At 49.1% G+C, this 20,610-nt stretch overlaps 1 protein-coding gene across 7 annotated transcripts in view; it reads right to left on the bottom strand.

Moving 5' to 3' along the window:
• TLE2 (TLE family member 2, transcriptional corepressor) overlaps positions 1-19,813 on the bottom strand; it is a 45,567-nt gene extending 25,754 nt beyond the window's left edge. For 2 of the 7 annotated variants that reach the window (XM_079960574.1, XM_079960577.1), the window contains exons 1-7: positions 19,155-19,808; positions 14,810-14,895; positions 11,315-11,378; positions 9,466-9,510; positions 6,594-6,656; positions 5,203-5,277; positions 3,320-3,532 (exon numbers count right to left, since the gene is read on the bottom strand). In XM_079960574.1, coding sequence (XP_079816700.1) covers positions 3,320-3,532; positions 5,203-5,277; positions 6,594-6,656; positions 9,466-9,510; positions 11,315-11,378; positions 14,810-14,895; positions 19,155-19,178 — 570 coding nt within the window. In that variant the 5' untranslated portion in view covers positions 19,179-19,808. Of the gene's footprint in view, positions 1-3,319; positions 3,533-5,202; positions 5,278-6,593; positions 6,657-9,465; positions 9,511-11,314; positions 11,379-11,665; positions 11,908-14,809; positions 14,896-19,154 lie in introns of those variants that run through there. The other 5 variants (XM_079960575.1, XM_079960578.1, XM_079960579.1 and 2 more) reach the window with 4 other exon arrangements.
• Between the last annotated feature and the right edge of the window lie 797 nt (positions 19,814-20,610).

The raw sequence follows: 20,610 nt of genomic DNA, 5'->3' as shown, positions 1-20,610 counted from the left end.
TCCGTCTGCGGCAAAGAGCCACAAGCGCCTCTCTCTCCTCTTGTCCGTTTCCAGCAAATCAATTTTGGAAGAGTCAATGTTTCCGACTGTGGAGGCAGAAGCAGAACCATCCCATCAACAGATACCCCCACACCCCCAAATTTGTCTAATCCCCTTTGGAAGACACGAGAGTCCTGCACTTTGCCTTGCATGGGTAAAATAAAGAGAATGGGCTCGGCTAGAACCTTTATAATCCCTGACATGCTGGCTGTCTACTTGCAGGGAGAGGTCCCTCACCCCTTTCTCCTTTTTCAGAAAGGGGGAGAGGTCTCCCCGAGCTGTAACTCTGAAGTGAGGCAGCCCGTTCTCCTTCTGCCCATGTAGACACAGCCACGTTGAGCTTTTTTGGGGGGAAATATTAATATTATTGTAAAAGCATCGATAGCGTGGTCGCCTGTGGAAGAGACTCCTCGCCGTAGGTGCCCAAGCAGCTTTTGAAATCAACACAGATGTATTAGGCAGTGGTATGGAGCGAGGGAGAGAGGGAGAGAGAGAGAGAGAGAGAGAGAGAGAAGGCCTTTATTCCTTCCCACCAACCCAGAACAGAGAGGAAATTTGCCAAAAAAAAGGAGGGGGGGGGGTCCTAAGAGGCGCTGGATGAAATCCCACAATGCAAGCCTGCCAAAAAGCTTTTCTAAGCAACATTTGGCTTTGATCACAGCCTGCATGCAAAGCAATTTGTAACAAAAGGGGGGGTGAGAGAGAGAGAGCACCCCCCCCTAATAAAACACACACATTTCTAAGAGCCAGCTGGGGCGACTCCAGATTCCACACGCTTGCCCCCATTGCTCCACAAGTCTAGACAGGTTCATCTTCAGTTCTGCCTTTCTCCAAAATTGGCTTCTACCTGAGCTGTAAACACAGACATTTTATATTCTATCTATCTTTGGGGGGGCGGGGATAGAGAAGCAGGATTACGTCCCCCCCCCCCTCCTGCATAAATCATGCAAACTAGGCATGTATTGAGGGACATGGGTGGCGCTATGGGTTAAACCACAGAGCCTAGGACTTGCCGATCAGAAGGTTGGCGGTTCGGGGCGAAAGCATGTCAAAGTGCAAGTAGATAAATAGGTACCACTCTGGCAGGAAGGTAAACAGCATTTCCGTGCGCTGCTCTGGTTCACCAGAAGCGGCTTAGTCCTGCTGGCCACATGACCCGGAAGCTGTACGCCGGCTCCCTCGGCCAGTAAAGCGAGATGAGCACCGCAACCCCAGAGTCGGCCACAACTGGACCTAACAGTCAGGGGTCCCTTTACCTTACTTTACCATATTTTTGGGGACGCGGGTGGCGCTGTGGGTTAAACCACAGAGCCTAGGGCTTGCCGATCAGAAGGTTGGTGGTTCGAATCCCTGTGACGGGGTGAGCTCCCGTTGCTCGGACCCTGCTCCTGCCAACCTAGCAGTTCGAAAGCACGTCAAAGTGCAAGGAGACAAATAGGTACCGCTCCGGCAGGAAGGTAAACGGCATTTGCATGCGCTGCTCTGGTTCGCCAGAAGCGGCTTAGTCCTGCTGGCCACATGACCCGGAAGCTGGACGCCGGCTCCCTCGGCCAGTAAAGCGAGATGAGCGCCACAACCCCAGAGTTGGCCACGACTGGACCTAATGGTCAGGGGTCCCTTTACCTTTAAAGGTATAAGCTTTGACTTATGGCCAGCATGACTAAGCTGCTTCTGGTGAACCAGAGCAGCGCACGGATCTGGGATATGCAAGCTGTGGGGTGGGGCTTGGCAAGGCTCCCAGACCACAGCCTTAATCTATCAGGCTGTGCCTCTCATTTTAGAAATCAACAGCCCACGCTAGAGTTTAGCCACACCGGACCACGCAGCTGTTCCCCGGGTCAAAAATAGTGCCAGTCTCCCCGGCGTGTTGGAGAGACTTAATTAGCAAAGTTATTATTATTATTAGTTGGGCCGTTTCCTCCTAAAGAAACAGCTGCAGCGTGGAAAGAGGGGTATTGGCTGGGGGTGGGCTGTCGGAGGGTGTGAGAGGAGCCCCCCTCACGCAGACTCCGCTGCAAAGGTCTCTCACCCACAACTGGAAAGAAGTGCCTATATTCCTATCCCTCTTCCCCATCAGACAAAGCACATTTTGATTGTATGTGCTTTGGGGCAGAGGACTCCTCCATCTGGAGACTTGATGCTTTTTAATGTGAGACGCCCGTGAGGAGAGAGGAGGATTTTTGTTCCTTGTTAGGAGCAGTCGCAGCACTAGGGGCTTTTTTAGCTTACGAGGAAAACGGCAAATGAAAAGAGAAACGATAGACGTATTGCAGAGAGCACAGAGAGAGGAAAGCTCTCCTTACTCTCTTGTAACACAGTTGGAGACAAGTTATGCGCCTCGGTACAATTGTGGTCCCATCACCTCCTGGCAAATAGAAGGGGAAGAAATGGTGGCAGTGAGAGATTTTACTTTCTTGGGCTCCACGAAATTAAAAGACGCCTGCTTCTTGGGAGAAAAGCAGTGACAAACCTAGACAGCATCTTAAAAAGCAGAGACATCACCTTGCCAACAAAGGTCCATATAGTTCAAGCTATGGTTTTCCCAGTAGTGATGTATGGAAGTGAGAGCTGGACCATAAAGAAGGCTGATGGCCGAAAAATGGATGTTTTTGAATTATGGTGCTGGAGGAGACTCTTGAGAGTCCCATGGACTGCAAGAAGATCAAACCTCTCCATTCTGAAGGAAATCAGCCCTGAGGTCTCACTGGAAGGACAGATCCTGAAGCTGAGGCTCCAAGACTTTGGCCACCTCATGAGAAGAGAAGACTCCCTGGAAAAGACCCTGATGTTGGGGAAGATGGATGGCGCAAGGAGAAGGGGACGACAGAGGACGAGATGGTGGGGCAGTGTTTTCGAAGCTACCAGCATGAGTTTGACCAAACTGCGGGAGGCAGTGGAAGACAGGAGTGCCTGGCGTGATCTGGTCCAGGGGGTCACAAAGAGGCAGACACGACTAAACGACTAAACAACAACACAGTTGTGGGAGGGGAGAGTACTCCTGGGTTCGAATTCTGCCAGGACTGGCGGCCAATAGCTCCCACCGGCTGGCTGCCTTCGTGTTACGGAGCTTTGAAAACACAGTACCGTGCTCCTTCAAGGTGCCCCTGCGAGAAAGGGACTTGATTTGTCCCCCGTTGGAGTGATGCAGAAGGCTCCTCTTATTAAATCTGCATATGCACAGCCCCTGAGCTGCACAACCCACGCCCCCTGGGCTTCAGTGGGGAATTCGAACCCAAGACCCTCGTCCAACCTGTGGCTGCCAAGCTTGCTTCGAACGCACCCACCCTCCCCGCTTACCTTGGTGGTTCTCGGAGTCGCGAGACGACCTCTCCTCCTTCGCCGCCAGCGCCGTCTGAGCGGCCAGCACCCCGGACAGCGCCAGGAGACCAGAGGAGGTGCTGACTGCCACTAAGCTGGAGGTCTGGGGGCCTGAAGGGTGTGGGGTTAGCGGGATGGGAGGAGCGTGGTGGGAGAGGTTCTGGAGCTGCTGCTGCTGGAGAGAAAAGGAGAGGCTCCTGAAGACGGGGAAGGGTTTGGGAAACCGTATTTTTTGCTCTATAAGACTCACTTTTTCCCTCCTAAAAAGTAAGGGGAAATGTGTGTGCGTCTTATGGAGCGAATGCAGGCTATCCCAGAAGCCAGAACAGCAAGAGGGATTGCTGCTTTCGCTGCGCAGCGATCCCTCTCGCTGTTCTGGCTTCTGAGATTCAGAATATGTTTTTTCTTGTTTTCCTTCTGCAAAAACTAGGTGCGTCTTGTGGTCTGGTGCCTCATATAGAGCGAAAAATACGGTACTCTGGCTTGGGCTGCGCTGTTTCCGAAGGAACAGGATTGCAGCTTGGGGTCGCTCCTGGATTCAGCTGTCACTGTAGGCGACAGCGACGAGAAGGGCCTTTTGTGGAGGACTCCCTGGTCCTGAATGGGGTGACTGTGCCCCTGAAGGACCAGGTGCGCAGCCTGGGAGTCATTTTGGACTCACCGCTGTCCATGGAGGCGCAGGTCAGTTCTGTGTCCAGGGCGGCTGTTTACCAGCTCTATCTGGTACGCAGGATGAGACCCTCCCTGCTCACAGACTGTCTGGCCATAGTGGTGCATGCTCTGGTTTTCTCCCGCTTGGACTACTGCCATGCGCTCTCCGTGGGGCCGCCTTTGAAGGTGACCCAGAAACTACAACTAATCCAGAATGCGGCAGCCAGACTGGGGACTGGGAGCGGCCGCCGAGACCATATAACACCGGTCCTGAAAGACCTACATTGGCTCCCAGTATGTTTCCAAGCACAATTCAAAGTGTTGGTGCTGACCTTTAAAGCCCTAAACGGCCCAGTATCCCTGAAGGATCATCTCCACCTCCATCGTTCTGCCCGGACACTGAGGTCCAGCTCTGAGGGCCTTCTGGCGGTTCCCTCCCTGCGAGAAGTGAGGTTACAAGGAACCAGGCAGAGGGCCTTCTCAGTGGTGGCGCCCGCCCTGTGGAATGCCCTCCCGTCAGATGTCAGGGAAATAAACAACTACCTGACTTTAAGCGGACATCTGAAGGCAACACTGTTTAGGGAAGTTTTTAATGTTTGATGTTTTATCGTGTTTTTAATATTCTGTTGGGAGCTGCCCAGAGTGGCTGGGGAGGCCCGGCCAGATGAGCAGGGTATAAATGATATATTATTATTATTATTTCCACTCCTGTGGTTTCAAGCAACTGGATAAAGCCGTAATGTTTGCTCTTTTATTGTGCTTTTAGTGTTCTGTTGGGAGCTGCCCAGAGTGGCTGGCGATGGGAGGGATATAAATAATCAATTATTATAATCTGTTTTTAGTCTGGCTTCCGAACGTTTGAAATTCCTGTTGTCAACATTCCTCCTACCATCAAGTGGTATATATGAATTTTATGAAATAAATAAAGGAAACAAAAGTGCTATTCCACTCCTAGCCCACTGTGGATGTGCTGGTTCCCTCTCTTGGGGTCTTTGCCTACTTCCGGGTAGCTAAGCATCCCTCAATGCCCATTCTCTGCCTCTTCTTCCTCAGCAAGATAAGCTTTGCAAGAGATGAGATGGCCCAGCAAGAAGACGAGCTTTGCAAGAGAGGAGCTGCTCCAATGAGAACTCCTTGCAAAGACCTTGGGGAAATGATTTGTAAACAGGAAAGAGCCGGCCTCCGGCCACTCACCCCAATAATGCTGTTCAATTCACCCATCGTCACCTGTTTTGCCCGATCCATTGCTTGCAACACCTGCTGTTGGTGCTGGAAGGAGGAAAAAAACACATCAGGAAATTTAGGGAGGTCTTTCTCCCTCTCTCGATAATATTTTAAAGGGAAAAAACCTGCATGTACATTTTGAAAGGAACGCGGGTGGTGCTGTGGGTTAAACCACAGAGCCTAGGACTTGCCGATCAGAAGGTCGGCGGTTTGAATCTCTGCAATGACGGGGTGAGCTCCCGTTGCTCGGTCCCAGCTCCTGCCCACCTAGCAGTTCGAAAGCACGTCAAAGTGCAAGTAGATAAATAGGTACCACTCCGGCGGGAAGGTAAATGGCGTTTCCATGCGCTGCTCTGGTTCACCAGAAGCGGCTTAGTCCTGCTGGCCACATGACCCGGAAGCTGTACGCCGGCTCCCTCAGCCAATAAAGTGAGATGAGCACCGCAACCCCAGAGTCGGCCATGACTGGACCTAATGGTCAGGGGTCCCTTTACCTTTTTTACATTTTGAAAATATAAGATATAAAATATAAAAGATAAAAAATATAAGATAAAAAATAAAAAATAAAACAAAGCCTACATACAGCAACAATGTTTTGTGTTGTGTAGGCTCCTGCGATGTAAGTCATGGGCCCCCCTGCTCCCTAAAATATCCCTGGTTTGCTCCTTTCTATATATAGGGTGCCGACATTCTGCATGGACTGGTTGCAGGGCAACATGGGCAAATGGTTTGAGATACCTATTAGGTCCATCAATTACCATATAGCATATAGGTAAAGGTAAAGGATCCTACACAAACCATTCTACCCAGTAAAGGTAAAGGGACCCCTGACCATTAGGTCCAGTCGTGGCCGAGGGAGCCGGCGTACAGCTTCCAGGTCATGTGGCCAGGAGGACTAAGCCGCTTCTGGCGAACCAGAGCAGCACATGGAGACGCCGTTTACCTTCCCACCGGAGCGGTACCTATTTATCTACTTGCACTTTCAAACTGCTAGGTTGGGACCGAGCAATGGGAGCTCACCCCGTCGTCGCGGGGATTCCAACCGCCGACCTTCCGATCGGCAAGCCCTAGGCTCTGTGGTTTAACCCACAGCTCCACCCGCGTCCCTCCATATAGCATACACCGAACACAAAAAAACAGCGAAAATTTGTGTTGACAAAGGACAGCTGGATATATAAAGGGCCCCATTACCTTCAGTAGCTGAGGGCCGCATCAAACCTAAATCCGGCCCTGGGGGCAAACCATTCTTCAGTCTGCCGAAGGCAGTTTGAGGTTTTGTCCTTGCGGACCCCCGATGCCCAGAATGTGTTGCATGTGACGCTAACTGCTTTCCATACGAAACACAAACAAATTTCTTTTACCTCTTGCGTCAAGAAGGGGATGATCTGGGCACAAATAGCACTGAGCCGTTTAACAATCTCCGCCTGGAAAAACAAAAAGAGACAGGGGTCTCAGTCACATCAGAGTTTAAGCTGTTGCAGGAATTTATGTATAGGTTGGGGTGGGGTTGCCCCTCCAGCAGATATCATTCACATGCAGCCGACTACCAAAATCAGCACAATCACTTATGTGACTTTTGTGATTGTTCCCACTTCATCACAGTTTCTTCCTATCTGTTCAAAGGGCCTCTGTGTGGGTGTTTGGTGGAGGGCAAGGGGAACCATGGGGTAGGATCCAGGATGCTCAGATTACTACCACCAAACCTCCCCTTTCATGATGTAACCATGATGTATGAGTGATGTAGTTTATGGGGGTGTAACATGGGGATTAAAAAGGTAAAGGGGCCCCTGACCATTAGGTCCAGTCGTGACCGACTCTGGGGTTGCGGCGCTCATCTCGCTTTATTGGCCGAGGGAGCCGGCGTACAGCTTCCGGGTCATGTGGCCAGCAGGACTAAGCCGCTTCTGGCGAACCAGAGTAGCGCACGGAAACGTCGTTTGCCTTCCCGCCGGAGCGGTACCTATTTATCTACTTGCACTTTGACGTGCTTTCGAACTGCTAGGTTGGCAGGAGCAGGGACTGAGCAACGGGAGCTCACCCCGTCATTGCAGGGATTCGAACCGCCGACCTTCTGATCGGCAAGTCCTAGGCTCTGTGGTTTAACCCACAGCACCACCCGCGTCCCTTTTAAATGTATAGAACATAGTTAAAAAATGAAATATTAAATATTAAAAAACAACAACACATTGTCACGGCTGCTGCAAAAAACAGCTTCCCTCCTAACACACCACTTTCTAGATTTGCAAGGAGAAGAAGGGGGGGGGGGGGAAATATATTGGCCAGGAAGCAACAAGCAAACAAGTGACTCCCGCTCCGAGGCTCCCTGTCTTCTCCCAAGCAAACGAACACACAGGACGGCTGGCAGCCTTGCCACTTTCCCCGGGCGCCTTGCCAAGCTTGTTCTCCTGGGCAGCCGCTCCCACCCCCCCCCCCCCATGATGCCCTGGATTGATAAACCCACAGACAGGAAGCAAATTACAAGCGGGGCAGGGAGATCTGGGGAAACCAGAGAGAGAGAGAGAGAGACTTCTAGCTTGTTCAGATGGATCAACACACAGAATACAGAGGCATGGAGGATTTCCGTGCCTTAAGATTTCCCCTCCCCGACTCTTCCCTTGCTGGAAAGAAACCAAGAAGAACGTTTGCTATCTCTGCATGCTAAAAGCGGTTGTTGTTGTTGTTTAGTCGTTTAGTCGTGTCCAACTCTTCGTGACCCCCTGGACCAGAGCACGCCAGGCACTCCTGTCTTCCACTGCCTCCAGCAGTTTGGTCAAACTCATGTTCGTAGCTTTGAGAACACTGTCCCACCATCTCGTCCTCTGTCATCCCCTTCTCCTTGTGCCCTCCATCTTTCCCAACATCAGGGTCTTTTCCAGGGAGTCTTCTCTTCTCATGAGGAGGCCAAAGTCTTGGAGCCTCAGCTTCAGGATCTGTCCTTCCAGTGAGCACTCAGGGCTGATTTCCTTCAGAATGGAGAGGTTGGATCTTCTTGCAGTCCATGGGACTCTCAAGAGTCTCCTCCAGCACCAGAATTCAAAAGCATCCATTCTTCGGTGATCAGCCTTCTTTATAGTCCAGCTCTCACTTCCATACATCACTACTGGGAAAACCAGAGCTTTAACTGCACGGACCTTTGTTGGCAAGGTGATGTCTCTACTTTTTAAGATGCTGTCTAGGTTTGTCATTGCTTTTCTCCCAAGAAGCAGGCGTCTTTTAATTTCGTGACTGCTGTCACCATCTGCAGTGATCATGGAGCCCAAGCTAAAAGCGGTTAGGTCAGGCAGACTGCTCCTGGCCTCTCCCGAGACATCGCTTTGTATCGCTCGTAAACAATAGTTTGCGCCCGCGACAGTCTCCCGGTGGTTAAACGCCACCCTGTTTTCCTCCGCGGCTGCAAGAAGTCTTTGGGAGGATCACTGCTTTCCCTCAGCCTAACCTTCCTTACATGGTCGTTGTGAGGATCAAATGAGGAAAGGGGGAGAATCATTTTGAAGCACGTGGTGGAAAAAGTGGGATATAATTGCAATGCAATGCAATGCAATGCAATGCAATGCAATGCAATGCAAAATAAAATAAAATAAAATAAAATAAAATAAAATAAAATAAAATAAAATAAAATAAAATAAAATAAAATAAAATAAAATAAAATAAAATAAAATAATAAAAATTGCAGGTTGCAATGCTCTTTAATTTGATTTGATTTTAATTTACCCAATGTGCTGGCTGGGGCTGAATGGAGTTTTATTCCAAAGCAGCTGGAGGTGACGTAAGGATGTAATTTAAATTCAGGGCTCAGTCTCTGGATTCACGTTTTTTAAAATGCCAGGGGCCACGTCTCCGGAATAAGCGAGGGCATGCTATAGGCAAGAGTGCTCCTGAGCATGCAAATCCCTCCCTTGAGGGATCGCCACCACCCAGAGAGTGGAGGAAAAGGCTATGGGGCACCCCCAGAAGGAAATCTGTTAGGCCAGAAAATAAATGTGTGGCCTTGCGTCGTTTTCCGTAAGATGCATATCAAATATCAATTATGACAGCCGCATTTGGAGGTCTTTGAAACCCAGCGTCTCCCTTGTTTCCTCTTAAGCCCTCAGTCCTCGCCACTAGTCGGAAAACAAAGCCTGAAACATCTGTCTCTCTGTGTGTGACGCCATTAAAGAAATAAATCAGAGGTCTCTGCCCCGAGGAGTGTACAGTTCCCAGCTCCTCCTCCAGACGAACCTGAAAGTCGCATACCTGCTTATGCATCTCGATGTTCAAGCCGTAAGACATCTCGTAATACTGAAACAGATCAAGAACAAATATTGGTAAGGGAGGGAGAGAGGGAGGAAGGGAGGAAGGAAAAGAAAGATGAGGGAGGGAGGGAAAGATGAGGGAGGGAGGGAAGGAAGGAAGGAAGGAAGGAAGGAAGGAAAGAAAGAAAAGAAAGATGAGGGAGGGAGGGAGGGAGGGAGGGAAGGAAGGAAGGAAGGAAGGAAGGAAGGAAGGAAGGAAAAGAAAGATGAGGGAGGGAGGGAGGGAGGGAGGGAGGGAGGGAGGGAAGGAAGGAAGGAAGGAAGGAAGGAAGGAAGGAAGGAAAGATGAGGGAGGGAGGGAGGGAGGGAGGGAGGGAGGGAGGGAGGGAGGGAAGGAAGGAAGGGAGGAAGGAAGGAAGGAAGGAAGGAAGGAAGGAAGGAAGGAAAGATGAGGGAGGGAGGGAGGGAGGGAGGGAGGGAGGGAGGGAGGGAAGGAAGGAAGGAAGGAAGGAAGGAAGGAAGGAAGGAAGGAAAGATGAGGGAGGGAGGGAGGGAGGGAGGGAGGGAGGGAGGGAGGGAAGGAAGGAAGGGAGGAAGGAAGGAAGGAAGGAAGGAAGGAAGGAAGGAAGGAAAGATGAGGGAGGGAGGGAGGGAGGGAGGGAGGGAGGGAGGGAGGGAGGGAGGGAGGGAGGGAAGGAAGGAAGGGAGGGAGGGAGGGAGGGAAGGAAAGATGAGGGAGGGAGGGAGAAAAGAAAGAGGAAGGAAGGAAGGAAGGAAGGAAGGAAAAGATGAGGGAGGGAAGGAGAAAAGAAAGAGGAAGGAAGGAAGGAAGGGAGGGAGGGAGGGAGGGAGGGAGGAAGGAAGGAAGGAAGGAAGGAAGGAAGGAAGGAAAAGAAAGATGAGGGAGGGAGGGAGGGAAGAGGAAGGAAGGAAAAGAAAGACGGAAGGAGGAAGGGAGGGAGGGAGGGAGGAAGGATGGAAGGAAGGAAGGAAGGAAGGGGAAAGAAGGAAGGAAGGAAGGGAAAGATGAAGGAAGGAAAATTAATATGGAGGGAGGGAGGGAGGGAGGGAGATGTAATAGATAATTCAGTTTAGCTTCCAGTGTTCAGAGATGAGAGCCCATCCTTTCTCAGCCAAAAGTGGGAGAGAGGCATCTAGAAACTTGGGTTTAAAAAGTCTAGAAACTTGGGTTAAAAAAAACAAACCAAGACAGGCAATTTTTGTAAAGACCACATCCCTGCAGATTCAAGGCTTATATGCATCTCTAGGTCTGGTCTGTTGTCATACAATCATATGAGCTAACCCAACCAGGTTTGCAGCCACAGTAATAATAATAATAATAATAATAATAATAATAATAATAATACAGTGGACACTCAGCTTGCGAACATGATCTGTGCTGGGTGCACGTTCGCAACCCGCAGTGTCCGCAACCCGCAGTGTCCGCAAATTCCACTGTCAAACAGTGTCAGCGGTGCGTCTGCACATGCGCGGTTGCGATTCTGTGCTTCTGTGCATGCACAAAGCATGATTCTCGCTTATGCGCATGCGCAACCACCAAAACCTGGAAGTAACCTGTTCCAGTACTTCCGGGTTTTGGTGGTCTGTAACCCGAAAAAATGCGACCTGAGGCGTCTGTAACCCGAGGTATGACTGTAAATAATAATAATAATAATAATTATTATTATTATTATTATTATTATTATTATTATTATTATTATTATTATTATTTATACCCCGCCCATCTGGCTGGGTTTCCCCAGCCACTCTGGGCTGCAACCTTCTGAGACAGACAGACATAAACAAATAAACAAACATGAATAAATAAATAAACAAACAGCAGCATTTACCATCACATAATGCCTCTGCATTTCTGTCTTCTCGCTAGCCAGTTTCTCACATTCCAACTTCAAGCTGCAGAAAAAGAGAGCGTTATTTGCAACCTCCTCACTGTGTTTTTTTTTTGAGGGGGGCCTTGATCCCCAGCCCACAAATCCCCCCCCAAAAAAAAAACAACAACCAAAGACCGCACGCAAAATGACTGTGGGGTTCTCAGTGCTGGGTATGAGACCCAAGTGATGTTTTTGACATTTTCCTCCATTGAGATGGGAAATTTAGACAGGGTGGAGGGACAGTGAGAAGAGGAGGGAAATATAGGGGGGACGGGGGGGGGGAGAGAGAGAGAAATGAAAGGAACACACAAGGAGACAGGAAAATGCCTCTTGCATTTAGAGCAGTCCCTCTAATCTCCAACACGGGCAGGGAGCTTGCGGAACAACGAAAAATAAAAATGAGAGCAGGAGATTATATATGCATGATCTCGGTGCTAACAGGCCTTTCTCTATAGTCATGGGATCCTAAGTGCCTTTTGAAAAGGAAAAACAAAACACTTATGTTTCCGTTTCCCGGAAAAGGTTGCGGCTAGCCGGAACTCTGAAGACACACACGCTCTAAGAGACGAGGATTGTGCTGCGACATTTTGCTGCAGACCCCACCTGCTTCACCTCCGCAGCCTAGTGGTTGGAGCAGCGGTCCCCAATTCCTGGTTTCCATAAACTCACCCCCGGTTCCCTAGTATCCCCCAGTGCCCTGTTATCCGGAACAGCGGTTTTCACGAAGGTAGATAATAACGCAAATTCAAAGCCCTAGCAATTAATTGCACATTTATTCAAAGTTCAATTAAAACTATTTGGTTTAATTAATTGGGCAAAATGGATGAACTGGAGTCAGCGATACCAGATTTACAAAATCGGGTGGTTACCATATTTTTCGCTCTATAAGATGCACCTAGTTTTTGGAGAACAAGAAAAAAAATATTCTGAATCTCAGAAGCCAGAACAGCAAGAGGGATCGCTGCTCAGTGAAAGCATAGAATCATAGAATCATAGAGTTGGAAGAGACCACAAGGGCCATCGAGTCCAACCCCCTGCCAAGCAGGAAACACCATCAGAGCACTCCTGACATATGGTCGTCAAGCCTCTGCTTAAAGACCTCCAAAGAAGGAGACTCCACCACACTCCTTGGCAGCAAATTCCACTGTCAAACAGCTCTTACTGTCAGGAAGTTCTTCCTAATGTTTAGGTGGAATCTTCTTTCTTGTAGTTTGGAACCATTGCTCCGTGTCCGCTTCTCTGGAGCAGCAGAAAACAACCTTTCTCCCTCCTCTAGGTGACATCCTTTTATATATTTGAACATGGCTATCATATCACCCCTTAACCTCCTCTTCTCCAGGCTAAACATGCCCAGCTCCCTTAGCCGTTCCTCATAAGGCATCGTTTCCAGGCCTTTGACCATTTTGGTTGCCCTCCTCTGGACCCGTTCCAGTTTGTCAGTGTCCTTCTTGAACTGTGGTGCCCAGAACTGGACACAGTACTCCAGGTGAGGTCTGACCAGAGCAGAATACAGTGGCACTATTACTTCCCTTGATCTAGATGCTATACTCCTATTGATGCAGCCCAGAATTGCATTGGCTTTTTTAGCTGCCGCGTCACACTGTTGGCTCATGTCAAGTTTGTGGTCAACCAAGACTCCTAGATCCTTTTCACATGTACTGCTCTCAAGCCAGGTGTCACCCATCTTGTATTTGTGCCTCTCATTTTTTTGGCCCAAGTGCAATACTTTACATTTCTCCCTGTTAAAATTCATCTTGTTTGTTTTGGCCCAGTTCTCTAATCTGTCAAGGTCATTTTGAAGTGTGATCCTGTCCTCTGGGGTGTTAGCCACCCCTCCCAGTTTGCTGTCATCTGCAAATTTGATCAGGATGCCCTTGAGTCCATCATCCAAGTTGTTGATAAAGATGTTGAATAAGACCAGGCCCAAGACAGAACCCTGTGGCACCCCACTAGTCACTCTTCTCCAGGATGAAGCAATCCCTTTTGCTGTTCTGGCTTCTGGGATAGCTGCGCAGCCTGCATTCACTCCATAAGATGCACACACATTTCCCCTTACTTTTTAGGAGGGAAAAAGTGAGTCTTATAGAGCAAAAAATATGGTATTTACACACACAAACCCGACTCTTAGCGCCCCCCAGATAATCTGCCTTCAGGGGGTGCTCGCACCCACGTTGGGTACCACTGGGTTAGAGCGTTGGACTGGGACTTGAGTTCAAATCCTTGCCACTCAGCCACAAAGCTCACTGGGCTAGACACCGTCTCTCAGTTTAACCCGCTGGGTTGTGGCCTGATCCAAGCTGCAGCAAAAGATTGAGAAACTGGTATGTTTGGGTCAAAAGTCAGTCCTGGGGTGACCAGTTCTAACCTATTTCTCAGGGTCTTTGGGAGGTAAAACCGGGTGGAATAACCACATATCCCTGGAGGAAAACTGGGACATAAGTTTAGAAAACAAATGGAGATTCAGAACGCTGACTTCCTGTCTCAAAAGTTCAAGGCAGCGAGAAAACCTTAACCTGGAAAAAAGGATGGAAGACTGAAGAAACCCCAACTAAAGAATCATGGCAAGAAAAACTGATGGACTATTGATGGACTATGCCGAACTGGCAAAATTGACATATAAGCTACAGGACGAGGATAACTGCGACTTTAAGGATGAATGGGAACCTTTCGCAAAGTATCTGAAGATGCAACAAAGCGAACTGGACTCCTTGGCAGGTTTTGAATAAACATTCACAATTTTTTTACTGATAATAATCAGCTAAACAGTTTGAGGATCTATACAACTTTGTAACATGCAGAAAACAGCATTATTGGAGAAACTAAAGACTGGAACTGAGGGAAGTCGGGGGGTGGGGTTCTGTGGGGGGGGGGAGGAAAAATTGGGGGAATAAGGATATGTTTTTGGATAGTATGTCTTGTTATAACTTTGAATAATAATTATTTAAAAAATCAAAGCCATTTTTTAAAAGTCCAATATAGACTGGCAGCGACGATTAATTGGACTTGTGAACTGTTGTTGTTTATAACGGAACAGAACCTCAAAGCAACTTGCAACAAAATTGCCCCCCCCCCCAAAAATATAATAATTTAAAACTAGAATGATAAAAGGCTAGAAGCGTTTGGATCCGTAAAAGGGCGGTCTAACGCAGCCCACCCACAAAAGGAGACCAATAAATAATAAAGCAAAGCATGTAGGATTGTAGAGGAAGGGGACACCCCCCCCAATAAAATCATCTCGTCCAACCCCCACTGCGATGCAGGAATCTCAGCCAAAGCATCCCTAACAGATGGCGATCCAACGTCCAAGGAAGGAAGGAATGGATCCTCTGAAATCGCCCTTCGGAAATGCAAGGTTGTGTTCAAAGGTAGTCTGCCCCTGAACTCTGAAGCTCTACTTTAGCCGGCACAGTTTGAGGCCATCCCTCTTTTTTCCTTCCCTTCCCTGGCAAATACCTGTGATATTGAGCCTGCAGGAACTGGAACTCTTCCTTGATCCGGTCGCAGATTTCCAAAACCGAGAACTTGAAGGGCTGTCCGGACTTTGCAGGAGGGGAGCAAAAGAGCAGGAACGAGGCAGGGAGAAAAGAATGATCAAATAACGCCGTGTTAGAAACTATCCCCATCGAATTGCATATAGACAAGATATGCTCTCTGGAATCACAGAATCATGGACCATCTATTCTTGAGCTGCCATAAATCCGGGTTTATCCTGGACACGTCTGGGATTCGGGCAGCAAAATGACCTTTGGGTACCATTTTTGCTGAATCTGCAAAAGGCCTAGATTTCTGGGTTGTCACTTTTGGGAATACAGCGGTACCTTGGTTCTCAAATGCCTAGGTACTCAAGCAACTTGGAACCCAAACACTGCAAACCCGGAAGGAAGTGTTCCGGTTTGCAAACTTTTTCCACAAGTCGAACGTGCTTCGTTCTGAGTGTTACGCTTCTGATATGAGTGTAGCGCTGAGGTCGGTCTGTTTTTGCTATTTATTTTGTGTTTATACGGCTCTTTTTGTTTTTGTGACTGTGTGGAACCCAGTTCAGCTACTGATGGATTGATTGTGTGACTGCATACAGCTCTACCCCTCCTTTAAATCAGAACCAGCGAAGGCGGTGAAGGTCCTGTGTGAGTGCCTGGAGGCGGTTGGAGGATGGATGGCGGCTAACAGATTGAGGTCGAATCCTGGCAAGACAGAAGTACCGTTTTGGGGGGACAGGGGGCGGGCAGGTGTGGAGGATTCCCTGGTCCTGAATGGGGTAACTGTGCCCCTGAAGGACCAGGTGTGCAGCCTGGGAGTCATTCTGGACTCACAGCTGTCCATGGAAGCACAGATTAATTCTGTGTCCAGGGCGGCTGTCTACCAGCTCCATCTGGTATGCAGGATGAGACCCCCTCCCCTGCCCGTGGACTGTCTTGCCAGAGTGGTGCATGCTCTAGTTATCTCCTGCTTGGACTACTGCAATGCGCTCTACATGGGGCTACCTTTGAAGGTGACCCGGAAACTGCAATTAATCCAGAATGCGGCAGCTAGACTGGGGACTGGGAGTGGCCGCCAGGACCACATAACACCGGTCCTGAGAGATCTGCATTGGCTCCCAGTACGTTTCCGAGCACAATTCAAAGTGTTGGTGCTGACCTTTAAAGGCCTAAACGGCCTCAGTCCTGTATACCTGAAGGAGCGTCTCCACCCTCATCGTTCAGCCCAGACACTGAGGTCCAGCTCTGAGGGCCTTCCGGTGGTTCCCTCATTGCAAGAAGTGAGGTTACAGGGAACTAGGCAGAGGGCCTTCTCGGTAGTGGCACCCACCCTGTGGAACGCCCTCCCTTCAGATGTGAAGGAAATAAGCAGCTATCCTATCTTTAAAAGACATCTGAAGGCAGCCCTGTTTAGGGAAGTTTTTAATATTTAATGCTGTACTGTTTTTAACACTTGATTGGGAGCCGCCCAGAGTGGCTGGGGAAACTCAGCCAGATGGGTGGGGTATAAATTATAAATTATAAATTATTATTATTATTAGAATCATAGAATCATAGAATCATAGAATCATAGAGTTGGAAGAGACCACAAGGGCCATCGAGTCCAACCCCCTGCCAAGCAGGAAACACCATCAGAGCACTCCTGACATATGGTTGTCAAGCCTCTGCTTAAAGACCTCCAAAGAAGGAGACTCCACCACACTCCTTGGCAGCAAATTCCACTGTCGAACAGCTCTTACTGTCAGGAAGTTCTTCCTAATATTTATTATTATTATTATTATTATTATACATAGTTTATCGCTTTCATTTTATGGATCAACAGTCTCGTTCGATAGTAAAATTCATGTTACGTTGCTGTTTTGGGGGTTGTTTTTAAAAGTTTGGAACGGGTTAATCCATTTCTCATTCCTTTGTATGGGAAAGTGTGTCTTCGTTTTGGAACACTTTGGTTTTGGAACAGATTTCCGGAATGGATTAAGTTTGAGAACCAAAGTATCACTGTGTGGCAAACCGTAATCTAAGTCCAACCCCCAGGAATATCAGCTAAAGAATCACTGACAGACAGCAACCCAACCTCTGCTTAGAAACCACCAACCAGCTTCTGTGAGAGTCCGTTCCACAGTTGAACAACTCTTACCACCCAAAGTTGTTCCTGATGTTCAGTCGGAATCTCCTTTCCATCAACTTGAACCCAGTGGTTCACGACTGACCCCCTGGAGTGAGAGGAACCAAGCTGCCTCCATCTTCCACGCGGCAGTGCTTCAGATATTTGAAGATATTTGAAGGGACGCGGGTGGCGCTGTGGGTTAAACCACAGAGCCTAGGACTTGCCGATCCGAAGGTCGGCGGTTCGAATCCCCGAGACGACGGGGTGAGCTCCCGTTGCTCGGTCCCTGCTCCTGCCCACCTAGCAGTTCAAAAGCACGTCAAAGTGCAAGTAGATCAATAGGTACCGCTCCGGCGGGAAGGTAAACGGCATTTCCGTGCGCTGCTCTGGTTCGCCAGAAGCGGCTTAGTCCTGCTGGCCACATGACCCGGAAGCTGTACGCCGGCTCCCTCGGCCAATAAAGCGAGATGAGCGCCGCAACCCCAGAGTCGGCCATGACTGGACCTAATGGTCAGGGGTCCCTTTACCTTTACCTTTATCCTATCTCCTCTCAGTCTCCAGGCTATACGTACTCTTAGCTCCTTCGACTGTTCCTCATCCGGCTTGGTTTCCAGATCTTGCGCTCTCCCCCCTCAGCACATTAGTTTGCTGGGGACCCATGACTCCCACTCTGGTTCCTTCCTCACGTTTGAGGAAGAAGCCTCAGAGACCCTTCTGAAATATCAGCGGACTCGAAAAAGTGGGAAGAGGGCTTGACCCCGGGTCAAGGGAGGAAACTCCAAAATCTTGCAATTCCCTGACAGCTTGTAGCCTCCTTCAACTCCTCCAGCGAGGGATGGACCCCACTTCTCTAGGGTATGGACCCCATTGCCAAATAACTTTTTCCTAACGCTCACCCGAAATCTGCAACTTGTTCGTGGGCTTTGGGGGGGGCTGCAGAAACCCCTTTGGGTATTGAAAGCCTCACCAGTTTTGCTGCCTTCCCCTCAAGCCATTCCCAGGGAGCCACCTGCAGAGAAGAACGGCTCCTGAGCATGGTAAGAGTGCCATCCCCTTGGCGGCTAGAAAACCATGTCCGAAAAAGTTGGTGCCCCAAAAGTTATGTAGGGCAGGAAGACCCCGCAATTTGTGTGTGTGTATGAAAGAGAGAGATTCCAAAACATCTCTCTTTCGGACAAAGAGGCAGCGGTTGTGCAGTGGTTAGAGCGTCGGGCTAGGACTTGAGAGATCCGGGGTTCCACTCTGCACTATTTATTATTATTAATATTATCAAGATCTTGGAGCAGTTTGCAACATAAAAATACAGGATTTTTAAAAATTAAAAAAAAGAAAACTCAGGAAGTTCATTTCAGGTCAACTGATTTCTGCGCCCGTGAGTTGTTCTGAACTGTGCCCACAAACAGACTCGGCCTTAGTAGCTGCCCTCGGGAGAGGCTGCCTGCCGCTTCTCTTGGCGAGTCCCCGTTCCTGACAACCAGCCTCGGGCAGGGAGAAGCTAATTCGGCCACAACCATCCGCCAGGTGCGCCCGGATCAAGGAACCCCCGCTGAAGCAAATGAGGCAGCAGGAATGCCTACCTGGAAGCGAGGTTCCCTGTTGCACCCCTGAGTGAGTTGCCGCTCTTTGCAGCTAGCGGCTCGCATTCAGTTTGTCGCCAGACCCTGTCCCCCAAACAACGCTAAGTTCCCCCCTCTTTTTTTTTTGGTATTTTAAACTGCATCTTGAAACATCCCTAATTCCTTTGGAGACGACCCCATTGGAGAAAAATATACTGTGCGAAAAGACACAACAACAACACTCTAAGCACAATATTAATCCGTAATTATGGGCTGGGAGGCAGAACTGCCTCTGCTACACAGTATATCAGAGAAGCAATAGGATTTCAAGGGATAATTCATCTTCTCAAACCAAGGTTTCTGCACAGGTTTCCTGAGTGAGGAGCCCCCTTCAACACAGACTTACTTCTGAGTAAAGATGCCTAGGGTTTCAGGGTCTACTTGTTTTTTTAACCTGCAAAGGTTTAAAATCCTGGCACAGTTTAAACCCCCTTCTCCCCGCCCTCCAAAAACACACACACACACACACAAAAACCCAGATTCTTTCACCAAAAGCTATTGCTTTGAATTATTTCCCCAGATTTCTCACGACATTTTGGCATGTTCCTTCAAACAACGACCCCCCCCCAAAAAAAAACACCCCAAATATTGATACTTACAGCATGTCGTCCTTGTGGATACATCCTGGGGGATAACCCCCCCGCCTCCAAAAAACCCCAAAAACCCACGCGAGGAAAAAGGAGAGACTCCTTTTTTTTCCTTCTTTCAGATTATCCAGGGGGAAAATAACTCGAAAAGCAAAAGGAGGGGGGAAGAGAGAGAAAAAAACTCCCCCCCCCCGTTTCGAAGCTCCACAGATCTAAGTAGAGGCTTGTTGTTGTTTTTTCCTTTTAATCAATTAAAAAGAATTATATCCCTTAAAAGAAAACCGTGCCAAAAACCAGTATTTCCTTTGCGAAGGCTGGAAGTAGCAGAGGAGGAAATTTCGCCCCCATTGGAATGTGGGGGTCAGGAGACTCACTGGGGTGGGAGCAAAAGGAGATTTTGTGCAATTGTGGAAAGAAAAGGGAGGAGATGTTTGGGGGGGTTTTTTTGTCGGTGGGGGGGCCGGCTGGCCAGGGTGGGGTGCGTGGAGGGAAGGGAGCTGGAGAGGGAGAACGCAAACAGAAGGTCAGGCGAAAATCTGGCCGGATTTCAACAGCAGTCTCTGTCTGCAAAAGGAGCTGCTATTGCGAGCCCAGGGGAAGATGATCTTTCAAACGGGAAACTTAAGGTGGATCTTCCAAACCGAAGAACGACGAGCCTCCAAACCGCTGCGGCTTATCACGCTTTCTGGAAGGGAGGCAGTAGCGGCTAGTGGTTAGAGCTGGGGAACCGCAGGAGGGGAGGGTGTTGCTCTCGTGGTCGGATGCTGTTTGTTGGCTTCCCAGGTGACCACAGGACGCCAGATCTCACAGGCCGCTGGCATGATCCAGAATTGCTCTTGTGTCTTTTTCCCCCCGCAAGATTCAAAGACGCCTGCTCCTTGGGAGAAAAGCAATGACAAACCTAGGCAGCATCTTAAAAAGCAGAGACATCACCTTGCCGACAAAGGCCTGTATAGTTAAAGCTATGGTTTTCCCAGTAGTGATGTAGGGAAGTGAGAGCTGGACCATAAAGAAGGCTGATCGCTGAAGAATGGATGGTTTTGAATTCTGGTGCTGGAGGAGACTCTTGAGAGTCCCATGGACTTAAAGAAGATCAAACCTCTCCGTTCTGAAGGAAATCAGCCCTGAGTGCTCACTGGAAGGACAGATCCTGAAGCTGAGGCTCCAAGACTTTGGCCACCTCAGGAGAAGAGAAGACTCTCTGGAAAAGACCCTGATGTTGGGAAAGATGGAGGGCACAAGGAGAAGGGGACGACGGAGGACGAGATGGTGGGACAGTGTTTTCGAAGCTACCAGCATGAGTTTGACCAAACTGCAGGAGGCGGTGGAAGACAGGAGGGCCTGGCGTGCTCTGGTCCAGGGGGTCACGAAGAGGCGGACACGACTAAACGACTAAACAACAACAATTTTTGCCCACCTCCCCAATTTCTGACTCCAGGAGTCCTTTTGTTTCCTTTTGGGAATGAGT

Source organism: Podarcis cretensis (genome assembly GCF_951804945.1).
Source record: "Podarcis cretensis genome assembly, chromosome: 18".
Taxonomy (NCBI): Eukaryota; Metazoa; Chordata; class Lepidosauria; order Squamata; family Lacertidae; genus Podarcis; species Podarcis cretensis.
Note: the sequence above shows the minus strand (reverse complement) of the source record. Positions and strands in the feature narration are given on the sequence as shown.